Source organism: Pelophylax lessonae (genome assembly GCF_965119305.1).
Source record: "Pelophylax lessonae genome assembly, chromosome: 3".
In the NCBI taxonomy this organism is placed as follows: domain Eukaryota; kingdom Metazoa; phylum Chordata; class Amphibia; order Anura; family Ranidae; genus Pelophylax; species Pelophylax lessonae.
Genome location: NC_138770.1, coordinates 157255102 through 157273422, shown reverse-complemented (window position 1 = coordinate 157273422; position 18321 = coordinate 157255102). Strand labels below are relative to the sequence as shown.

At 44.3% G+C, this 18321-nt stretch overlaps 1 protein-coding gene across 3 annotated transcripts in view; it reads left to right on the top strand.

Annotated features, from left to right (window-relative positions):
* Positions 1-18321, top strand: part of COLEC11 (collectin subfamily member 11) — a 107068-nt gene that overhangs the window by 39084 nt on the left and 49663 nt on the right. For 2 of the 3 annotated variants that reach the window (XM_082252382.1, XM_082252381.1), the window contains exon 1: positions 12663-12749. The exons of the other annotated variant lie outside the window; for it this stretch is intronic. In XM_082252382.1, the coding sequence (XP_082108508.1) occupies positions 12728-12749 (22 nt within the window). In that variant the 5' untranslated portion in view covers positions 12663-12727. Of the gene's footprint in view, positions 1-12662; positions 12750-18321 lie in introns of those variants that run through there. 3 annotated transcript variants of the gene reach the window in all.

Genomic DNA, 18321 nt, shown 5'->3' with positions numbered 1-18321 from the left:
TTGGAAACGGGGGAGAAATCCTCCGAATGATCAAACTTCTTTGACAGATGCTAGTGTAGCCTGGTCACACGGCTGATATTGTTCAAACTGTTATTTGTTAATAAGGGACTGCAAAGACAGTGACTTTGGAATTATGGGAGATGTAGTTCCGGGAGAAGCCAGGATCATAGACTGCAAGAGAGAGACTCTTCTCCCAAGGAGCAGTGAGGCACGTGGAACCTGTTGGTAGTGCCTTTATAAAGGGGGGTGGGATCAAGTTTCACTCTCTTACCTCGAGGACAGCATGTTGTAAAGAAGGCGAAGAGCTGCTGCGGATCGCAGAGGAGTAGGCCAGAGGCCTAGTAGCGGACACCGGAGCTGAAGTGGGCGGTGTGAGAGTGAGGAGAAGTCTCGGTAGTGTGACCGAGCGGAAGGTCATCTGACAGGCTGAGGGAGACGCTGAGCAGAGCCTGGTGGCAGCGGGGAGCGGAGTTCCCGGTTTGGGTGAGAGACATCCAGTATCTACATCTGCACAAATCATAGACCTAGGCTGAGTCAGGGCAGGACTGCCAAACTGTTTGCTTAGGAAGGCCATATGGAAATATAGTTATACCACTGGACACTGCAGTCACGTATATAGTGTGAGGTGGGTGAACTAGGCCTTAAGCCCTCTGTCCAGTCCCAGGCTGTTAGTCTGTTGAGACACATCATCATCTGTTTTACATTTGTTTCTGTGGATTACAATTATTGACTACTCTGGGGATTACAGTTCATCATCATCATCATCACCTTTATTGGATTACAATTACTTTCCTTGGATTTTTTTGAGGGTTCCTTACCGGTGAAGACTAGTGATGCCTCAATCTTCAGGAGATTATTGCAGTTCATTATAAAGGGGGCCCCCGTTAGTACACAGAGTGCACTCTGATAGTAGATCTAGTATTGTTATATTGTTTATTCTACATTAGTCATTAAGTGTAGTCATTTCTTATCTGTGGTCACTCTCCAAGTATACTAAAACATTCAGTGTGTTTATTTGTTGCTGAACCCAATCTTCTAGTATATATATATATATATATATATGTATTTATTTATATATATATATATATATATATATATATATATATGTATTTATTTATATATATATATATATATATATATATATATATATATATATATATATATAAATGTATATATGTGTGTGTGTGTGTGTGTGGCTTGTGTTCCAGATCCTGAGTGCTGAACTACACTCAAATCCTTGGTTGGGAACTCAGGATCTACCGCATTGTTAACCCTTGCATTATCTATAATTCTGTCTGCATACTTTTGTTTATTTCTATTTCAAAAGCAGTAAACTTGTTCTTACACTGCAATATTTGTGGTCTTAATTATTCAGTATGACAGAACCAATAGTTACAAAGTTACATAGTTACATAGTTTGTGAGGTTGAAAAAAGACATCAGTCCATCCAGTTCAACCTATGATGTGTGTGTGTGTGTTTGCTGTTAACCATACATTGTATACCCCTGTATGTTGTGGTCTTTAAGGTGCCCATCTAATAGTTTTTTGAAACTATCGATGCTCCCTGCTGATACGACTGCTTGTGGAAAAGAATTCCACATCCTTACTGCTCTGACAGTGAAGAACCCCTTACGTATTTTAAGGTTAAACCGTTTTTCCTCTCATTTTAGTTAGTGGCCACGTGTCTTATTGTATTCCCTTTCTCTGAAAAGTTTGTTCCTTATGCTAGGGTCGCCAGTACAGTATTTGTACATTGATATCATATTCCCCCTCAATCGTCTCTTCTCCAGAGAGAATAAGTTCAGTGCTTGTAGCCGATGCCCTCTATTCCCCTAATTATTTTTGTTGCCCTTCTCTGGATTCTCTCCAGTTCCAGCACATCCTTCTGGTGCCCAGAACTGGACAGCATACTCCAGATGTGGCCGGACCAGAGTCTTGTAGAGTGGGAGAATAATCTCTTTATTTCTGGAGTGAATCCCCTTTTTTATACATGCCAGTATTCTGTTGGCTTTACTTACAGCGGCTTGGCATTGCATGCCACTGTCAAGCCTGTTGTCTACCAGTACCCCCAGGTCCTTTTCCATCCTAGACTCACCCAGAGGTTTCCCCCCCAGTGAGTAGCTTGCTTTCGTATTTCTGACGCCCAAGTGCATTACTTTACATTTTTTAACATTAAATCTCATCTGCCATGTAGTTGCCCACCCCATTATTTTGTTCAGATCTGCTTGTAAGGTTTCCATATCCTGCATAGAAGATATTGGCATGCTTATTTTAGTATCATCCGCAAATACCGAGATGATACTCGATATCCCCTCCTCTAGATCATTTATGAATAAATTAAACAGAAATGGCCCCAGAACAGAACCTTGGGGAACCCCACTTTCCACACCCGCCCAATCCGAGTACTACCCATTAATCACCACCCTCTGGACTCTCCCTTGGAGCCAGTTCTCTATCCAGGTACTCACCCTATGGTCCATACCTACCTTCCTTAGTTTGTACAGTTAGCGTTTGTGGGGAACGGTGTCAAAGGCCTTTGCAAAGTCCAGATAAACCACATCCACAGGCTTACCTTTATCTAGGTGGCAGCTCACTTCATCGTAGAAGGTTAATAGATTGGTTTGGCCAGAACGATTTTTCATGAATCCATGCTGATTACTACTAATAATACCATTTTCATTACTAAAGTCTTGTATGTGGTCCCTTAACATCCCCTCCAAAATCTTGTAGACTACTGATGTTAGGCTGACCGGCCTATAGTTACCCGGGATATATCTCGGCCCTTTTTTAAATATTGGTACCATGTTGGCTTTTTCCAATCAGCTGGCACCATGCCTGTCTGTAGACTATCCTTAAAGATCAAGGTCCTTGCAGCTTTACATGACTCACATGGACATTTGGGGCCTGATTGGACATTTCAGTTGGTCAGGGACAGATTGTACTGGCCCTTCACGAGGAAGGAAGTGGAAGCTTATTGCCACTCGTGTATACGCTGCATCCAGAGGAAGACTTTACCACATTGAGCGGCTGCCATGGGTCATCTACGGAGTCAGGGTCCCATGGAGCTGGTGTGTATCGACTTCCTGTGTCTTGAACCTGATTTGGGTGGGCATGGAAATATTTTGGTAGTGACCGACCATTTTATCTGATATGCTCAGGCTTTTCCAACTCGGGATCAAAAGGCTAGCACAGTGGCCAAAGTGCTAGTTGAGAAGTTCTTTGGCCATTACGGTTTGGCACAAAGGTTACACTCTGATCAAGGATGAGACTTCGAAAGCAAACTGATAAAGAAACTGTGTGGGCTGCTGAATATACAAAAATCTAGAACTATCCCCTATCATCCCCAAGGGGATCCTCAGCCGGAGAGATTTAATTGAACATTGTTGAATATGTTGGGGACATTACCGCTTGAGAAGAAGCAGAAATGGGGTGAATATGTCCCAGTACTAATACATGCTTACAATAGTACTGTTAACGACTCCACAGGGTTTTCCCCATATTTCCTCATGTTTGGACAAGAAGCTCGACTACCTGTCGACTTAGCCTTTGGTACTTCCGTGGATCAAACCTCGCAGGCCTCCTACAAGGGCTATGTCGACCGACTCAGGCGACATCTGAAATTGGCCCATGAGAAAGCAATGGAAGCCTCTGCAAGTAGAGAACAACAGAATAAGAGGAACTTTGATTTAAAAGTGAGAGCGCAAGATCTGCAGCCAGGTGATAAAGTGCTCCTGAGAAATTTGGGGGTGCCTGGGAAGCATAAGTTGGCTGACCGTTGGCGCTCCCAGCCCTTTGTCATTCATAGAAAGCTCCCTGGGCTTCCCGTCTACCAAATCCATCCAGAGGGTAAGGTGGGGCCGCTTAAAACTTGGCACAGGAACCACCTATTGCCTATTTCGGAAGCTGTCAGAACTTCGACTGAATGGAATGAAGAGGAAGATACTAACAGGACCTCTAGACTACGGTCTCGAACTTTGCAAGGTTCAAGTTCAAAATCTGCGGGTGTAGTAGATGAAGAAGAGGATAGCGATGATGAAAGTGTAATTTTTGACTGGTGGTGGCCATCTTGTGAGGGATTTTCTTCCGAACCATCTCCACCCTCTGCTGAGTGGGCCCCTGCCCCTCTCCCTAAAAGAGAACTCAGTCAAGGACACAGCTCCCCTGTGAGAAGTGCGGAGCCAAGACAGATGGAAGAAGAGACTATGTTGGTCCCTGAGGATCCATTACCTAATGAGGATGTCTTTGTAGACACTCCTCTATCTAGTTTAGAAGAATCTGTTGTTGAACATTAAAGTTCTCCTTCCATGGAGCCATTTGAAGATCTATACAGGAGTCAAGGCTCAGAGATATTCACACCTTCTGAGGAAGTGGGTTCTTTGGACCATAGTCAAGAAGTATCGGTGGATCCTGAGTCAACAGTAGAAGAAGGTGTCATTGAAAGTGATCATGGAATATCTGCTAGGTTGCGGAGGGAGATACTTCCTTCCAAGAGACTTACTTACAGTACCCTAGGGGAAAGTTCTAAAGAACAAATCTCTACAGCACAATGGTCCATGCCATTGACTGTTTCCTCTGCTAATGACTCTCAAGGAGAAAGTTCTCTTCTACCCACTGACACTATTAAATTGGCTGCTGACTTTCTGTTAGCCTTTTGTGAGAGTAACCCAGATTTATTTGAGGGTGTGTACAATAAGTTACTAGATAGTGATTTTATTAATCAGTTTTTAGTTGCAATGAATGCTACTTTAGAAGGTTGATTAAGACTTTTAATGTAGATCCGCCTTTGTTTCTCTGGAGAGGGATCTCCTTATCTTTGGAGGACCAAAGATGTTCAAGTGGGGGGAGGATGTAGCCTTGTCGCACGGCTGATATTGTTCAAACTGTTATTTGTTAATAAGGGTCTGCAAAGACAGTGACTTTGGAATTATGGGAGATGTAGTTCCGGGAGGAGCCAAGACCATAGACTGCTAGAGAGAGAGAGACTCTTCTCCCAGGGAGCAGTGGGGCACGCGGAGCCTGCTGGGAGTGCCTTTATAAAGGGGGGCGGGATTGAGTTTTGCTCTCTTGCCTCGAGGACAGCGTGCTGTAAAGAAGGGGAAGAGCTGCTGAGGATCACAGAGGAGTAGGCCAGAGGCCTAGTAGCGGACATCGGAGCTGAAGTGGGCGGTGTGAGAGCGAGGAGAAGTCTCGATAGTGTGACAGAGTGGAAGGTCATCTGACAGGCTAAAGGGAGATGCTGAGCAGAGCGGAGCGGAGCCTGGTGGCAGCGAGGAGCGGAGTTCCCGGTTTGGGTGAGAGACATCCAGTATCTACATCTGCACAAATCACAGACCTAGGCTGAGTCAGGGCAGGACTGCCTAACTTAAGAAGACCATATGGAAATATAGTTATACCACTGGACACTGCAGTCACGTACTGTATATAGTGTGAGGTGGGTGAACTAGGCCTTAAGCCCTCTGTCCAGTCCCAGGCTGTTAGTCTGTTGAGACACATCAACATCTGTTTTACATTTGGTTCTGTGCATTAAAATTATTGACTACTCTGGGGATTAAAGTTCATCATCACCTTTATTTGATTACAATTATTTTCCCTGGATTGTTTGAGGATTCCTTACCGGTGAAGACTAGTGATGCCTCACTCTTCAGGAGACTATTGCAGTTCAGTGTAAAGGGGGCCCCCGTTAGTACACAGAGTGCACTCTGATAGTAGATCTAGTATTGTTATATTGTTTATTCTACATTAGCCATTAAGTGTAGTCATTTCTTATCTGTGGTCACTCTCCAAGTATACTAAAACATTCAGTGTGTTTATTTGTTGCTGAACAAAATCCTCTAGTATACTGTATATATGTATTTATTTACATATATATGTGTGGCTTGTGTTCCAGATCCTGAGTGCAGAACTACACTCAAATCCTTGGTTGGGAACTCAGGATCTACCTCATTGTTAACCCTTACATTATCTATAATTCTGTCTGCATACTTTTGTTTATTTCTATTTCAAAAGCGGTAAACTTGTTCATACACTGCAATATTTGTGGTCTTAATTATTCAGTATGACAGAACCAATAGTGTCAGTCGGGTTGTAACCAGCTCAGGGTGAAAGAAGTGAAGAGGATACCCATGCATTAAGCCACACCATGGGGGCAGGGCTACACTAGATTGTCCCAAGCTCGGACAGGGTAACATGAAAGAACAAGGGGTCCATATAGTGTAGTAGGTAACAACTCATTTATTGAAATGCATGTCACCATGGTCATGTGACTTCCTCAGGAGATAATGACAGGCTAATGAAGTGTGTTTATGCGTCGGTACATTCAGGATAGGCGAACCCGGTGGCTGAAGGACAGACTTTACATACATTTTTAGCTTGTTTTACTTCACCGAAATGTGAGTATGTAAATGTCTGTCCTTCAGCCACCGGGTTCGCCTATCCTGAATGTACCGACGCATAAACACACTTCATTAGCCTGTCATTATCTCCTGAGGAAGTCACATGACCATGGTGACATGCATTTCAATAAATGAGTTGTTACCTACTACACTATATGGAGCCTTTGTTCTTCCATGTTGCCCTGTCTGAGCTTGGGACAATCTAGCATCTGTCAAAGAAGTTTGATCATACAGAGGATTTCTCCCCTGTTTCCGACCAGGGAATATTCCATAATTGCCAGTGGATTTGCTTAATGCTGTTGACTTACAGCAGTAAGGTATGGGTGTAGCTCGCCCAGAGAAGACCTCCTCTCCCTGCATCCCTTTTTTATTGCCTGGTGTTGGGATTCATTTACTTCACCCCCTTAAAGATCATCGGGTGTTCCATTGTCTATATCTCAGGATCTATTAGATCTGATTCACCTTCTGGATTGACAATGTTTACATGTTATATGGACACTTCATGATTTTACACTTTGTTTCACAATTCATTGGTTATGATATTTTTCACATAATATCTTATATTTAAGGGTCACTTATTGTCTTACCTTCACCTGTTTGTCAATTTCTCCTTTTAAGTCACTCTTATGGATTCTTCTTGAATATCCTTTTTTATTTTTATGCATAATTTCACCTAGTTCCAATCTATTTATTTATTTGAATCACCTGTCATCATCACTCTTCATTTGAAGTCCTCACACACACCTACCTGATTTTATATTGCTTTCCACGTTTGTGATATTCATTGGGGCATATCACTTATCAGATCTTATTATTTATTTAGCACAGCACCTTATCTCTTCTTTTTTTTATCTAATTTTTCTCAGCCTAGGATGGGCTGACTAGTGGTTGAAGCTCTAATATTCCTTTTATTATTACTTTTTTCAAGATAGCGCAGGGGTTATCCTCCTATATGTTACTTGTTCCACCCTTAAAAAATGGGTGGAACATGTAACATGTTCCCAAAGCTGAACCTATCCTTTAAGGTAAATTAACATACAGTAGTATAGATATATTGTGAATAAAATGTAATGAGGCACTAACAACCTATGCAGCAGTATACATATTGTTTGTTTACAGTAGTTCCTGCCCTCGAGGAGCTTACAACCTTAAAGTGGAAGTTAACTCTCTTGATTGACTTTTTACTTTTAGCTAGGTCTATAATAAGGCTTACCTGTAGGCACAGTAAATATCACCTCAACGTGCACCGCTTAGGAGATATTTACTTGTGAAGCTGCCAATGACGTCACCAGCGCATGCACTCTGAAGGAATGGCATACCCTTTAGACCATATTCCTTTAGAGCCATGAACAGTGGCTCCCATGCGCATGTGCAGGAGTGACATCATCGGGGCTCGTCCAAGCAAAGGACTGGAACCTGCCAACCGGGAAGGAAGACCAGGTGAAGATGGAAGCCATGTCAGTGGTGACAGCACGCCGCAGGAGGGCTTCATTTTAAGGTACTTTTCACATGTGCTAGTATGCAATGCATACCCAGCAGATTATAACTTGCTTCACTGAGTTTACTACCGCTTTAAGGTCCCTTTCTCACATGCATTCACATACTAGGGCCAATTTGGACAGGAGCAAACTAACCTACCATCATGCCTCTGCAGTGTAGGGGGGAAACCCACGCAAACTTGGTTGAGATTTGAGAAGGATCTCAATGCTTCAATGCTTCAAGATAGAATGGATAACCACTAAGCCAGTGGGTAGTTTCTTTAAGAAAGTAATGTATAACACACTCTGTGCCCTTGCCTGTACAGCGGTTTGTCCATTTGAATTATTTTAAAATGTTGGCAGCTATAAAACGGATGCAGTTAAATATTACCTGATGACTGGCCAACAGTTGGTTGATCTTGGACATTGTTCATTGACTAATAAAAACTATGTTCCTGTATTTACCCTCTATATTCGTACTGGAAAAAAAAAGGCTCTTCTCATATTTGGATGGCATCATGTTTTCCTGTGCATCCGTGTCTGTTATTGCTTATTGCATTATAGTAGATTTTCCCAGCCAGTGATATTTTTATCTGGTGTGGTGGGTGCTAGGTTTACCTTATAGGGTACCCGAAAAAAACATCTCTAAAGGACAGCATCTGGTTTCAGCAAATGGTGGATTTTCCCCTATCACTGAGGCTGTCCTACTGAACACAATTGGGTTGAGTTTCTGACATTATTCTTTATCAGCAGGAGCTGGAGCTGGTTCTCTTTTAGCCGTTTTTGTGTGTGGCTTTTTAGAATGTACATGTTATCTTTTTCTTAAGTCAGACTTATAGCTCCTTAATAAACAAAGCTCACACTATCTGCTGATTGGAGAGCTTCTCTACCTTTTGGCTAAGATCAAGTGTAGTATCTGTTCTTATTAGTGATCCAGTGGGGGGGCTGTGCAATCATCTGACCTGACGAAGGTTGGGTGGTGGATATGCAAACCTTCCTGGAGTGATGGGGGCTTGGAAGGTTAGAACCGGCTGGAACAGAAACCGGGGCGCCTACAGGCAGTTGGGGCACAGGAATAATTCCCCCGGGAAAGCTGGAAGAGCCCAATACCTCTTGATTTTAATGTTCTACCTTTGCCTGGCCATGGTCTTGAAAGGCTGAAGGTCCGCTGTGTCTGTTCCCCCTGGGAGGGGTCGCCCTAGGGATGCTTTGATTAACACTTGGGTGTGGAACCCCACTGTGTGAAAGGGCACATGGTCACAGTCACAAATGCTTCCCTTTTGCACTGCACCTTTTAGGGCTCGGCCTTTTGCTAAGTCCAGGGGCAGTTTTTGTCTACCAGGCCTCAGGACCTAGCCAGTGCACAATCTGCTTGGCCACTTTTTTATTTTTTATTTATTTTCCTTCCAATGTTTGTCACTCTTTCACATATGTGTGTTTTTCTCAAGGATGAAGGGTGTGATTCCTCGGGCCTGCCCTAAAGTTTAGGGCAAGGATGTGTGGCCCTTAGGTTTCTTCCTCCCCTGCCCTTAGGCGGGGGGGGGGGGGGGAATCTCTCTTCGGGAGAGCCCCTCGACCAAGTATTTGATGGTTGGCTTCAGCTGACTTAAAAGATCGGGGTCTGCCAGGCCTTCTGGCTAGGCCGACCATTGTAAACCCTTTGTCCCTGTCAGCAGCTTTGTGCCCCGGAAAAATCAAGGTAGAGGTCCTACTCCTTTGGGGGGTGGAATATAAGAACATTCTTAAGTGCACTTTGTAGTATGTGTTAACATGCACATTTTTTTTAAACTCTTACGGGTTTTTTCATTCTAGGTTTTAGCACCACCCAAGACTTAAAAAAAAAAAAAAAAAAAAAATCTGCTGATTGGAGAGCTCTAGCCCTGACTCGGACTGCTGTCGGACCGCTACTGACAGACCACTGCTTCCAATCACAGAGCAAAGGTCCCACTCTGCAACATGTTCTAGTTCCATTAAAAGCAGTCATAGGTGAGATTTTACTCAGACCACAGTAAAAATCTGGCAAATGCGCTCTAATGCTGGCCACACCTAGCAATGTTTTAGGCAAATTAAATGACTTTCTACCAGATTTTGATCACTAATACAATTAAAAGTTAGAAGAACAAAGACAGACTCCCATTAACAAATTTGATCTCATAACATGATCAATTTTATGGATACAAATAGATTGAGGAGATTGAAAGAATAATTGTGACTGAATATAAAATGATCAAAAACAAGAACCTTTTTAAACAATTATATAGAAAACTGATGGATTTTCCTCTGAAATCAATTGTTTTTTTTCAATGCGATATGCACAAGGATTTTACTGCAGAACTGGCCTTTTTTTCAGTTTATTCAGTGACACAAAATACAACTCTTACAGTATGTATTTTACATGTGCTTTTTCAAAAAAGCACTAGTAGATATAATAGGATCAACGGCACAACCATTGGTCCCTCCACACATGTCAAGGTTCTAGGTGTAATCCTAGACTCTAACCTCTCCTACAGCCCCCACATCCAATCACTGGCTACACCTTGCTGCAACATTTCCAGAATTGCCCCTTCCTGGCAAATGGCACCACAAAACAACTTATTCACTCCTTGGTGTTTTCCCACCTTGACTACTGCAACTTCCTCCTCACTGGCCTACCTCTACACAGGCTACCCCCCCTTCAGTCTATTATGAATGCTGCTGCTAGACTATTACACCTTACTAACCGATCCGTGACTGCTGCTCCCTTCACTGGCTTCCCCTACCCTATCATATAAAATTCAAAATAATAACCAGAACATGCAAGGCCATCCACAACATTGCTGCCAGTTACATTACCAACCTCATTTGCAGATATTGCCCTAATCGTCCTCTCTGCTCCTTCCAAGACCTCCTGCTCTCCAGCTCCTTTGTTACCTCCTCACATGCTAAACTGCAGGACTTTTTCAGAGCCTCTCCCATCCTCTGGAACTCCCTGCCAAAGTACATCTGGTCAGCCCCTACCCTGCCCGCCTTTAGGCGACCCCACTCTTATTCAGGGAAGCCTACCCCACCTCCACCTAAGAACTAGTCACCTCCATCAGATCATCCCTCGCAGCTATTATGTTTGTACCACCTCCCCATCTCTTTAGATTGTAAACAGCATAAGCAGGGCCCTCCTATTCCTTCTGTATTGAACTGTATTGTAATTGTACTGTCCCCCCTCTACATTGTAAAGCGCTGCGTAAACTGTTGGCTCTGAATAAATCCCTTATAATAATAATAGTAGGCATGAAACATAACAGCTGTATCCTGTGCCTATTAGTAACCCTTTCAATTTTTCACAGTTTGGTTGTGCAAAGAATCCTCATATTCTTTATATTTATCTGCTGGCACAACAAATCAAACCAACACCCAGCCTCCTGAAGCAATTTGTTTGATATTTCATTCAATTGCCTTGTGGACAATCAAAATAGTGGATTATTAACCAGCTCCCACTGGATCAATCTTAAAAAAAAAAGGCCAGATTTGTGGAGTTTGCGACTAATATTTGTCCTGTGGACAGAGTCTCTCACCTGAGCTGTGGATCTCTACAGCTCCTCCAGAGCTACCATGGGCCTCCTGGCTGCTTCTCTGATTATTGCTCTTCTTGCCTGGCCTGTCAATTTAGGTGGACGGCCCTGTCTTGGTAGGTTTTAAGTTGTGCCATACTTTTTCCATTTTCGGATGATGGATTGAACAGTTCTCCGTGAAATGTTCAAAGCTTGTGATATTTTTTTATAACCTAACCCTGCTTTAAACTTCTCCACAAATTTATCCCTGACCTGTCTGGTGTGTTCCTTGGCCTTCACAATTCTGTTTGTTCACTAAGGTTCTCTAACAACCCTCTGAGGGCTTCACAGAACAGCTGTATTTATACTGAGATTAAATTACACACAGTGCTTTTCAACATGAGGGCAAACTACAGTTACAAAACAATTCAATGCAGGAGGAATCAGAGAGCCTTTCTTGTTAGTGCTTACAATCAGTAAAAAAAATGTCATAAAAAATAGATTACAGGGCCGTATAGTAGTGGATGTGTATAGATATGGCCCTATTGGTGAGATCTCTGTCCTTGAGCTACAGGGTTGTACACTTGCTTATAACACTTATCAGTGGGTCCAAATCTCCATGCTGCATTTCACAATTTTTGTATACTACAGAGAAAGCAACAGGAAAAATGCAAAAAAAATTCATTTTGTAGGAGAAACTCGAGCCCCCAACTGGTTGGGATCTTATGACTGGCGTTCTCAGCCCACCAGACTCCACCTATAACTATAATATCATTTTTAGGTGCACCAAGCCTTTAAAAGGTGGATCTTTAGTATCAGTTTTTATATGGAGTCTTTTGCCATTCAGTTGTGCATGTCTTTGCTCTTGTGCGGCTTCCTGCCTGGCCCCCGTGACACAAGCTTTCCCTCATTTGAAAAACATTTTTGGGAATCTCGTCTTAAATCTTCTTTTCTGATGTGGCTCCAGTTCCTGCAGTCAGCAGTCAGTGTTTGCTCAGTTCCATCTTTGTGTTGTGCTTGGAAATCACTGTGGGTACAGATCTCAGAAAAAGTTTCTTTCCTGTACCTCTATGCAAATATCACTCTAGGAGCAGAGAACAAGAGTACAAACCTAACAGAGCAATAACAAAAACGTGAAAGTCTCCGCACAGCCAGCTATTTGTCCTGCTGACAGTGGGAAGCACAGTACACCCCGGACACCTGCACATCTCTGCTCTATAACAAGACGCCAGTGCAACCACCAGTACCCTTTTCTGTGCTTTTCTGGATTTGGTTTGGTTAAATGTGGCCATGGAGTGATCAAGCTGATAAATACGCTGTTTGGTCGTCTTAGATGCACTATTCTGTTTACAAAGGTAAGAGTTCTGTTATGTCACACGAGAAACATCTAAAAAAAAAAAAAAGAGGGCTTGAACATGTAGCAGCTCACTAATGACATTAAAGTATAGCTAAAGGCAAAACTTTTTTTACATTTTGGACAGAGCGGAGAGGGTGTAGAACAACTGTTAAATTTTCAGTGCTGTCTGTGCCTCCGTTAGGGAGATAAATCCTCTCTATTTGTCCTGTTTACTATTATCACCGAGAGTGAAAATAAAAGGAAATCACAAATTTAAGGTTGTCACCAGGACAGGAAAAGAGGAGATATCTTCCAAATGGGGATACTAGTTCTGGTTACAGGAAGTGAAAGAAAATCTCCTTAATGGGACACAGATGGCAAACAACTTGCAGGGGTTGTAACCCACCCTTACTCTATCCAAAAAAAAAAAAAAAACAAGTTTTGCCTTTTAGTTCTACTTTAACAGTAAGATTCTGGTATATCTATGTGTGTCAGTAGCCAGATTAACATTAAAATATACAGTAGGCTTAAATGAAAGTGTATGTAAACTGTAACAATGAACTTGTTTTTTTTTTATCATTCATTAAGGGACAAAGTATCAGTAGTAATTCATAGACAATTGGGTTATACTGCCAAATACTACAGATCCATTCTGCGTTCCTTAATGGGTTTTATGGTAAATACAAAGATCCTGTTTTTGTTATTCATTAAGAGACACAGGATCAGTTGTATTTCATAGACAATAGGCAATATTACTCAACACATTAGATGCTATATGCCTTAATGATCTTCAAGAAACAGAATTACAGACAGGGTCCATGCACACTGCCCTTGGCAGAAAAAAAACTGTACTAGCGTTTAGAAGCTGGCCAATTCACACCATAGAAACACAGTCTGGATGCATTCCAGATGCCTCTATGCATACGTGTTTTTGACACATTTTTGATGCGTTCCAGGGCGTTTTTGGTGCGTATTTGATGCGTCTTTGATGCAGTCCAGTGCATTTTTCCCACTCTTTTCTTAACCCTAAATAAGGGCCAGTTCACACCACATGCAGTCCAGTGCGTTTTTTTCTGCATCAAAAATGCATAGATTGTAGGTTGTATGGTTTTAAATGGCATAGTTCACACCAGTGCAATCAGTTATAGTGCGTTTCAGTTACAGAAAAAAGTAGAACATGCATTTTTTCTGCACTGGACTGTACTGTAACGCGGTAAAATGGATCAAGAACACACCTAAATGCATTAAAAACGCACTGAAACACACATGTCCTAATGAAGGTTTATCAAAAAGAGGGGGGGAAATGCACTGGACCGCATCAAAAGCGCACCAAAATTGCACACTGAAACGCACAATAAACACATCAACAATGCGCATGCAGAAAAGCATCCAGAATGCATCTAGCCTGCATTTCTGTGGTGTGAGCTGGCCCTAAGGACATATGTGTTCCAGTGCATTTTTGGTGCATTCCAGTGTGTTTTTGAGGCGCTTTACAGTGCAGTGCAGGTAACATGCAGCATGTTCTAATTTCTTCTGAAACTGGAACGCACTGGAACTGCAAGGACTGGTGTGAACTATGCCATTGGAAACCATACAACCTACTTTCCATGCGTTTTTGATGCAGAAATAAACCACACTGGAGTGCATGTGGTGTGAACTGGCCCTTTTTCTGCCAGAAAACTGTTCTAAAAAACACAAAACAGAAGGTTTTTATTCTGCCTCTAAACATTGAGGCTAAAGCGGAGTTCTAGCATTTTCTTTTTCCACCTGTTTTCACCTAATCCCATATCTGATGGGATTAGTAGTAAATGTAGTTTTTGTAAATGCTTTTTAAAAAAAAACAACCTACCTTGCTGTCCCCACCGAGCACGCTCCCATCTTCAGTGTTGGCATCTGAAGCCCACTGGTATCTCCTTTGGTGATACCACGCTGCTGGCTATCTCACATATGCGCATATCATACAAAGCGAGGGAATGCTTCAAGCGGCAGATGCCTATTGACTCCTGGGATTGATGACACTCATATCCCAGGAGCCAATGGGCGGGCGGACCTGACGTACCTCACTGCCTCGAGTTACTGCGGAAGCGGAGGACTAAAACCTCCAAAAAGGTATTTGTCTTTGCCTTGGGGAAAAAAAAAAGTCAAGTAGAGTATAGGAAGTTGTGAAGAACGCAAAGGGGGGTTGATAAAATACCTGGAACTCTGCCTTGAAGTGGAACTAAACCCTTCTATTGTTTTCAGCCAAGCAAGCTGCCATCTTGGCCTCTGTTTGAGAGCACAATCAATGTGACAGTTACATTGCCAGTAATGTAACTGTTTTTCTTTCATTCATTCATAGGCACAGGTCCTCATCTTCATGACCGTAGGGTTATGTTGCCCCCTACAGGAGTGGGGACACTAGGCAGAGAAAAGCTTGAGCATTCCTATGGGGCAGTCCCTGGGGGTATACTCCCACTTCCTGCTATAGGTATTTTGTTTTTTTATCTCTCTAGTCAGGAGTAAGGACCTAGTTCATTGCTTGAATCTCTGGTCCTAGCTATTTTTTTCCTTTAAATTAAATTTTTTACTTCTTTTTATTATTTTGTTCCTGTGAGAATCTACTATAAACTGCCGGACTGGGCGACGAACTGGATAATCTGGACCTTGGGTACCCCCAGTCTCTGCAGACCGAAGCTCCGTGCTAGGTCAGCCACGACATAGCTCCTCTGGATGGGCGCTGGCCCCTCTACCCCTAGTGTGTTTTGGGTCGGACATGGCCCCCCCCCCCGGGATAGTCAGACCCCCGGGTTCCCCTTGTTCCCATTCACGTCTTCCCTACCCCCAGCTCGGTGCCCCATGTGGCCTCTGTCCCCCATCTGCTCATCCACCCCCCCCCCCCCGGGCTGACATACCTTTCTGAGGTGAATTGGGGTGCAGCCCGGGGATAGGGGTGGGGCATAGCGTGCCACTGGCGCCCCAAAACAAAATTAATAAAAATGGTCTGACACTGTCATATGCGTACACCTCCATCCCTAATTGTATACAAAAAAAAGAAAAACATTTGCCCTGGTAGGACTTTAGTTGAGGTGGACACATAGTCACTTTGGGGCAGTGGCGGCCCGTGCATAGGGGGCGCCAGGGTGTCGCCCCCCTACCCCTAAAAAAAAAGAAAAAAAAAAAGAAAAAAAAAAACAAAACGAACAAATAAAGTTGTACAAAAAAAAAAATTGGGTTCGCCGGCCTCGCCTGAAGGAACTGGTGGCTGGGGGGGGGGGGGGGGTGGGGTTACGTCCCAGAAGAGGCGCCGATTGGCTGCCTTCTGGGGGGTAGGGGGGTATCCTGGGCGCAAGTCTTTGCGATTGGACACCCCCACTTTCTGATATCCTGTCTGTGATTGGTCCAGTCTACAGCCTGGACCAATCATCATCCAGGATATCGCTGACGCTCTGCAATCATTGGGGGGCAATGCTGGCACTCTGCAATAATTGGGGGACAATGCTGGTGCTCTGCAATCATTGGGGGACAATGCTGGCACTCTGCAATCATTGGGGGACAATGCTGTGGCGCTCTGCAATCATTGGGGGACAATGCTGTGGCGCTCTGCAATCATTGGGGGACAATGCTGTGGCACTCTGCAATCATTGGGGGACAATGCTGTGGCGCTCTGCAATCATTGGGGGACAATGCTGTGGCCACTCTGCAATCATTGGGGTACAATGCTGTGGCACTCTGCAATCATTGGGGGACAATGCTGTGGCGCTCTGCAATCATTGGGGGACAATGCTGGCACTCTGCAATAATTGGGGGACAATGCTGTGGCGCTCTGCAAACATTGGGGGACAATGCTGTGGCGCTCTGCAATCATTGGGGGACAATGCTGTGGCGCTCTGCAATTATTGGGGGACAATGCTGTGGCGCTCTGCAATCATTGGGGGACAATGCTGTGGCGCTCTGCAATAATTGGGGGACAATGCTGTGGCGCTCTGCAATCATTGGGGGACAATGCTGTGGCGCTCTGCAATCATTGGGGGACAATGCTGTGGCGCTCTGCAATCATTGGGCGACAATGCTGTGGCCACTCTGCAATCATTGGGGTACAATGCTGTGGCACTCTGCAATCATTGGGGGACAATGCTGTGGCGCTCTGCAATCATTGGGGGACAATGCTGTGGGCACTCTGCAATCATTGGGGTACAATACTGTGGCACTCTGCAATCATTGGGGTACAATGCTGTGGGCTTTCTGCAACCATTGGGGTACAATGCTGTGGGCACTCTGCAATCATTGGGGGACAATGCTGTGGCGCTCTGCAATCATTGGGGGACAATGCTGTGGCGCTCTGCAATCATTGGGGACAATGCTGTGGCGCTCTGCAGTGATTGGGGACAATGCTGTGGCGCTCTGCAGTGATTGGGGACAATGCTGTGGCGCTCTGCATTGAAAGGGGCTCGCACGCTGAACTCTGCATTGATGGGGGCACGGAACAGTTGCATTGAAGGGGGCACGCACGCTGAACTCTGCACAGTGTTTATTGCATTGAAGGGGGCACAGCACAGTTGCATTGAAGGGGACATGCACGCTGAACTCTGCATTGTGGGGGCACAGCACAGTGTTCATTGCATTGAAGGGGGCACAGCACAGTTGCATTGAAGGGGGCATGCACGCTGAACTCTGCATTGTTGGGGCACAGCACAGAGTTCATTGCATTGAAGGGGGCACAGTGTTTATTGCATTGAAGGGGGCACAGCACAGTGTTTATTGCATTGAAGGGGGCACAGCACAGTGTTTATTGCATTGAAGGGGGCACAGCACAGTGTTCATTGCATTGTGGGGGCACAGCACAGTGTTCATTGCATTGAAGGGGGCACAGCACAGTGTTTATTGCATTGAAGGGGGCATAGCACAGTGTTCATTGCATTGAAGGGGGCACAGCACAGTGTTTATTGCATTGAAGGGGGCACAGCACAGTGTTTATTGCATTGAAGGGGGCACAGTGTTTATTGCATTGAAGGGGGCACAGCACAGTGTTTATTGCATTGAAGGGGGCACAGCACAGTGTTGCATTGAAGGGGGCATGCACGCTGAACTCTGCATTGTTGGGGCACAGCACAGTGTTCATTGCATTGAAGGGGGCATAGCACAGTGTTCATTGCATTGAAGGGGGCACAGAACAGTGTTTATTGCATTGAAGGGGGCACAGCACAGTGTTTATTGCATTGAAGGGGCACAGCACATTGTTCATTGCATTGAAGGGGCACAGCACAGTTGCATTGAAGGGGGCATGCACGCTGAACTCTGCATTGTGGGGGCACAGCACAGTGTTTATTGCATTGAAGGGGGCATAGCACAGTGTTCATTGCATTGAAGGGGGCACAGCACAATGTTCATTGCATTGAAGGGGGCACGCACGCTGAACTCTGCATTGAAGGGGGTATGTACACTGGTCTCTGCATTGAAAGGGGGCATGTACGCTGGTCACTGCATTGAAAGGGGGCATATACCATCTCCTGTACCATGACCTGTGACATGCCTATACCATATCTGTGCCATGCCTATACCATCACCTGTGCCATGCCTGTACCATCACCTATGCCATGCCTATACCATCACCT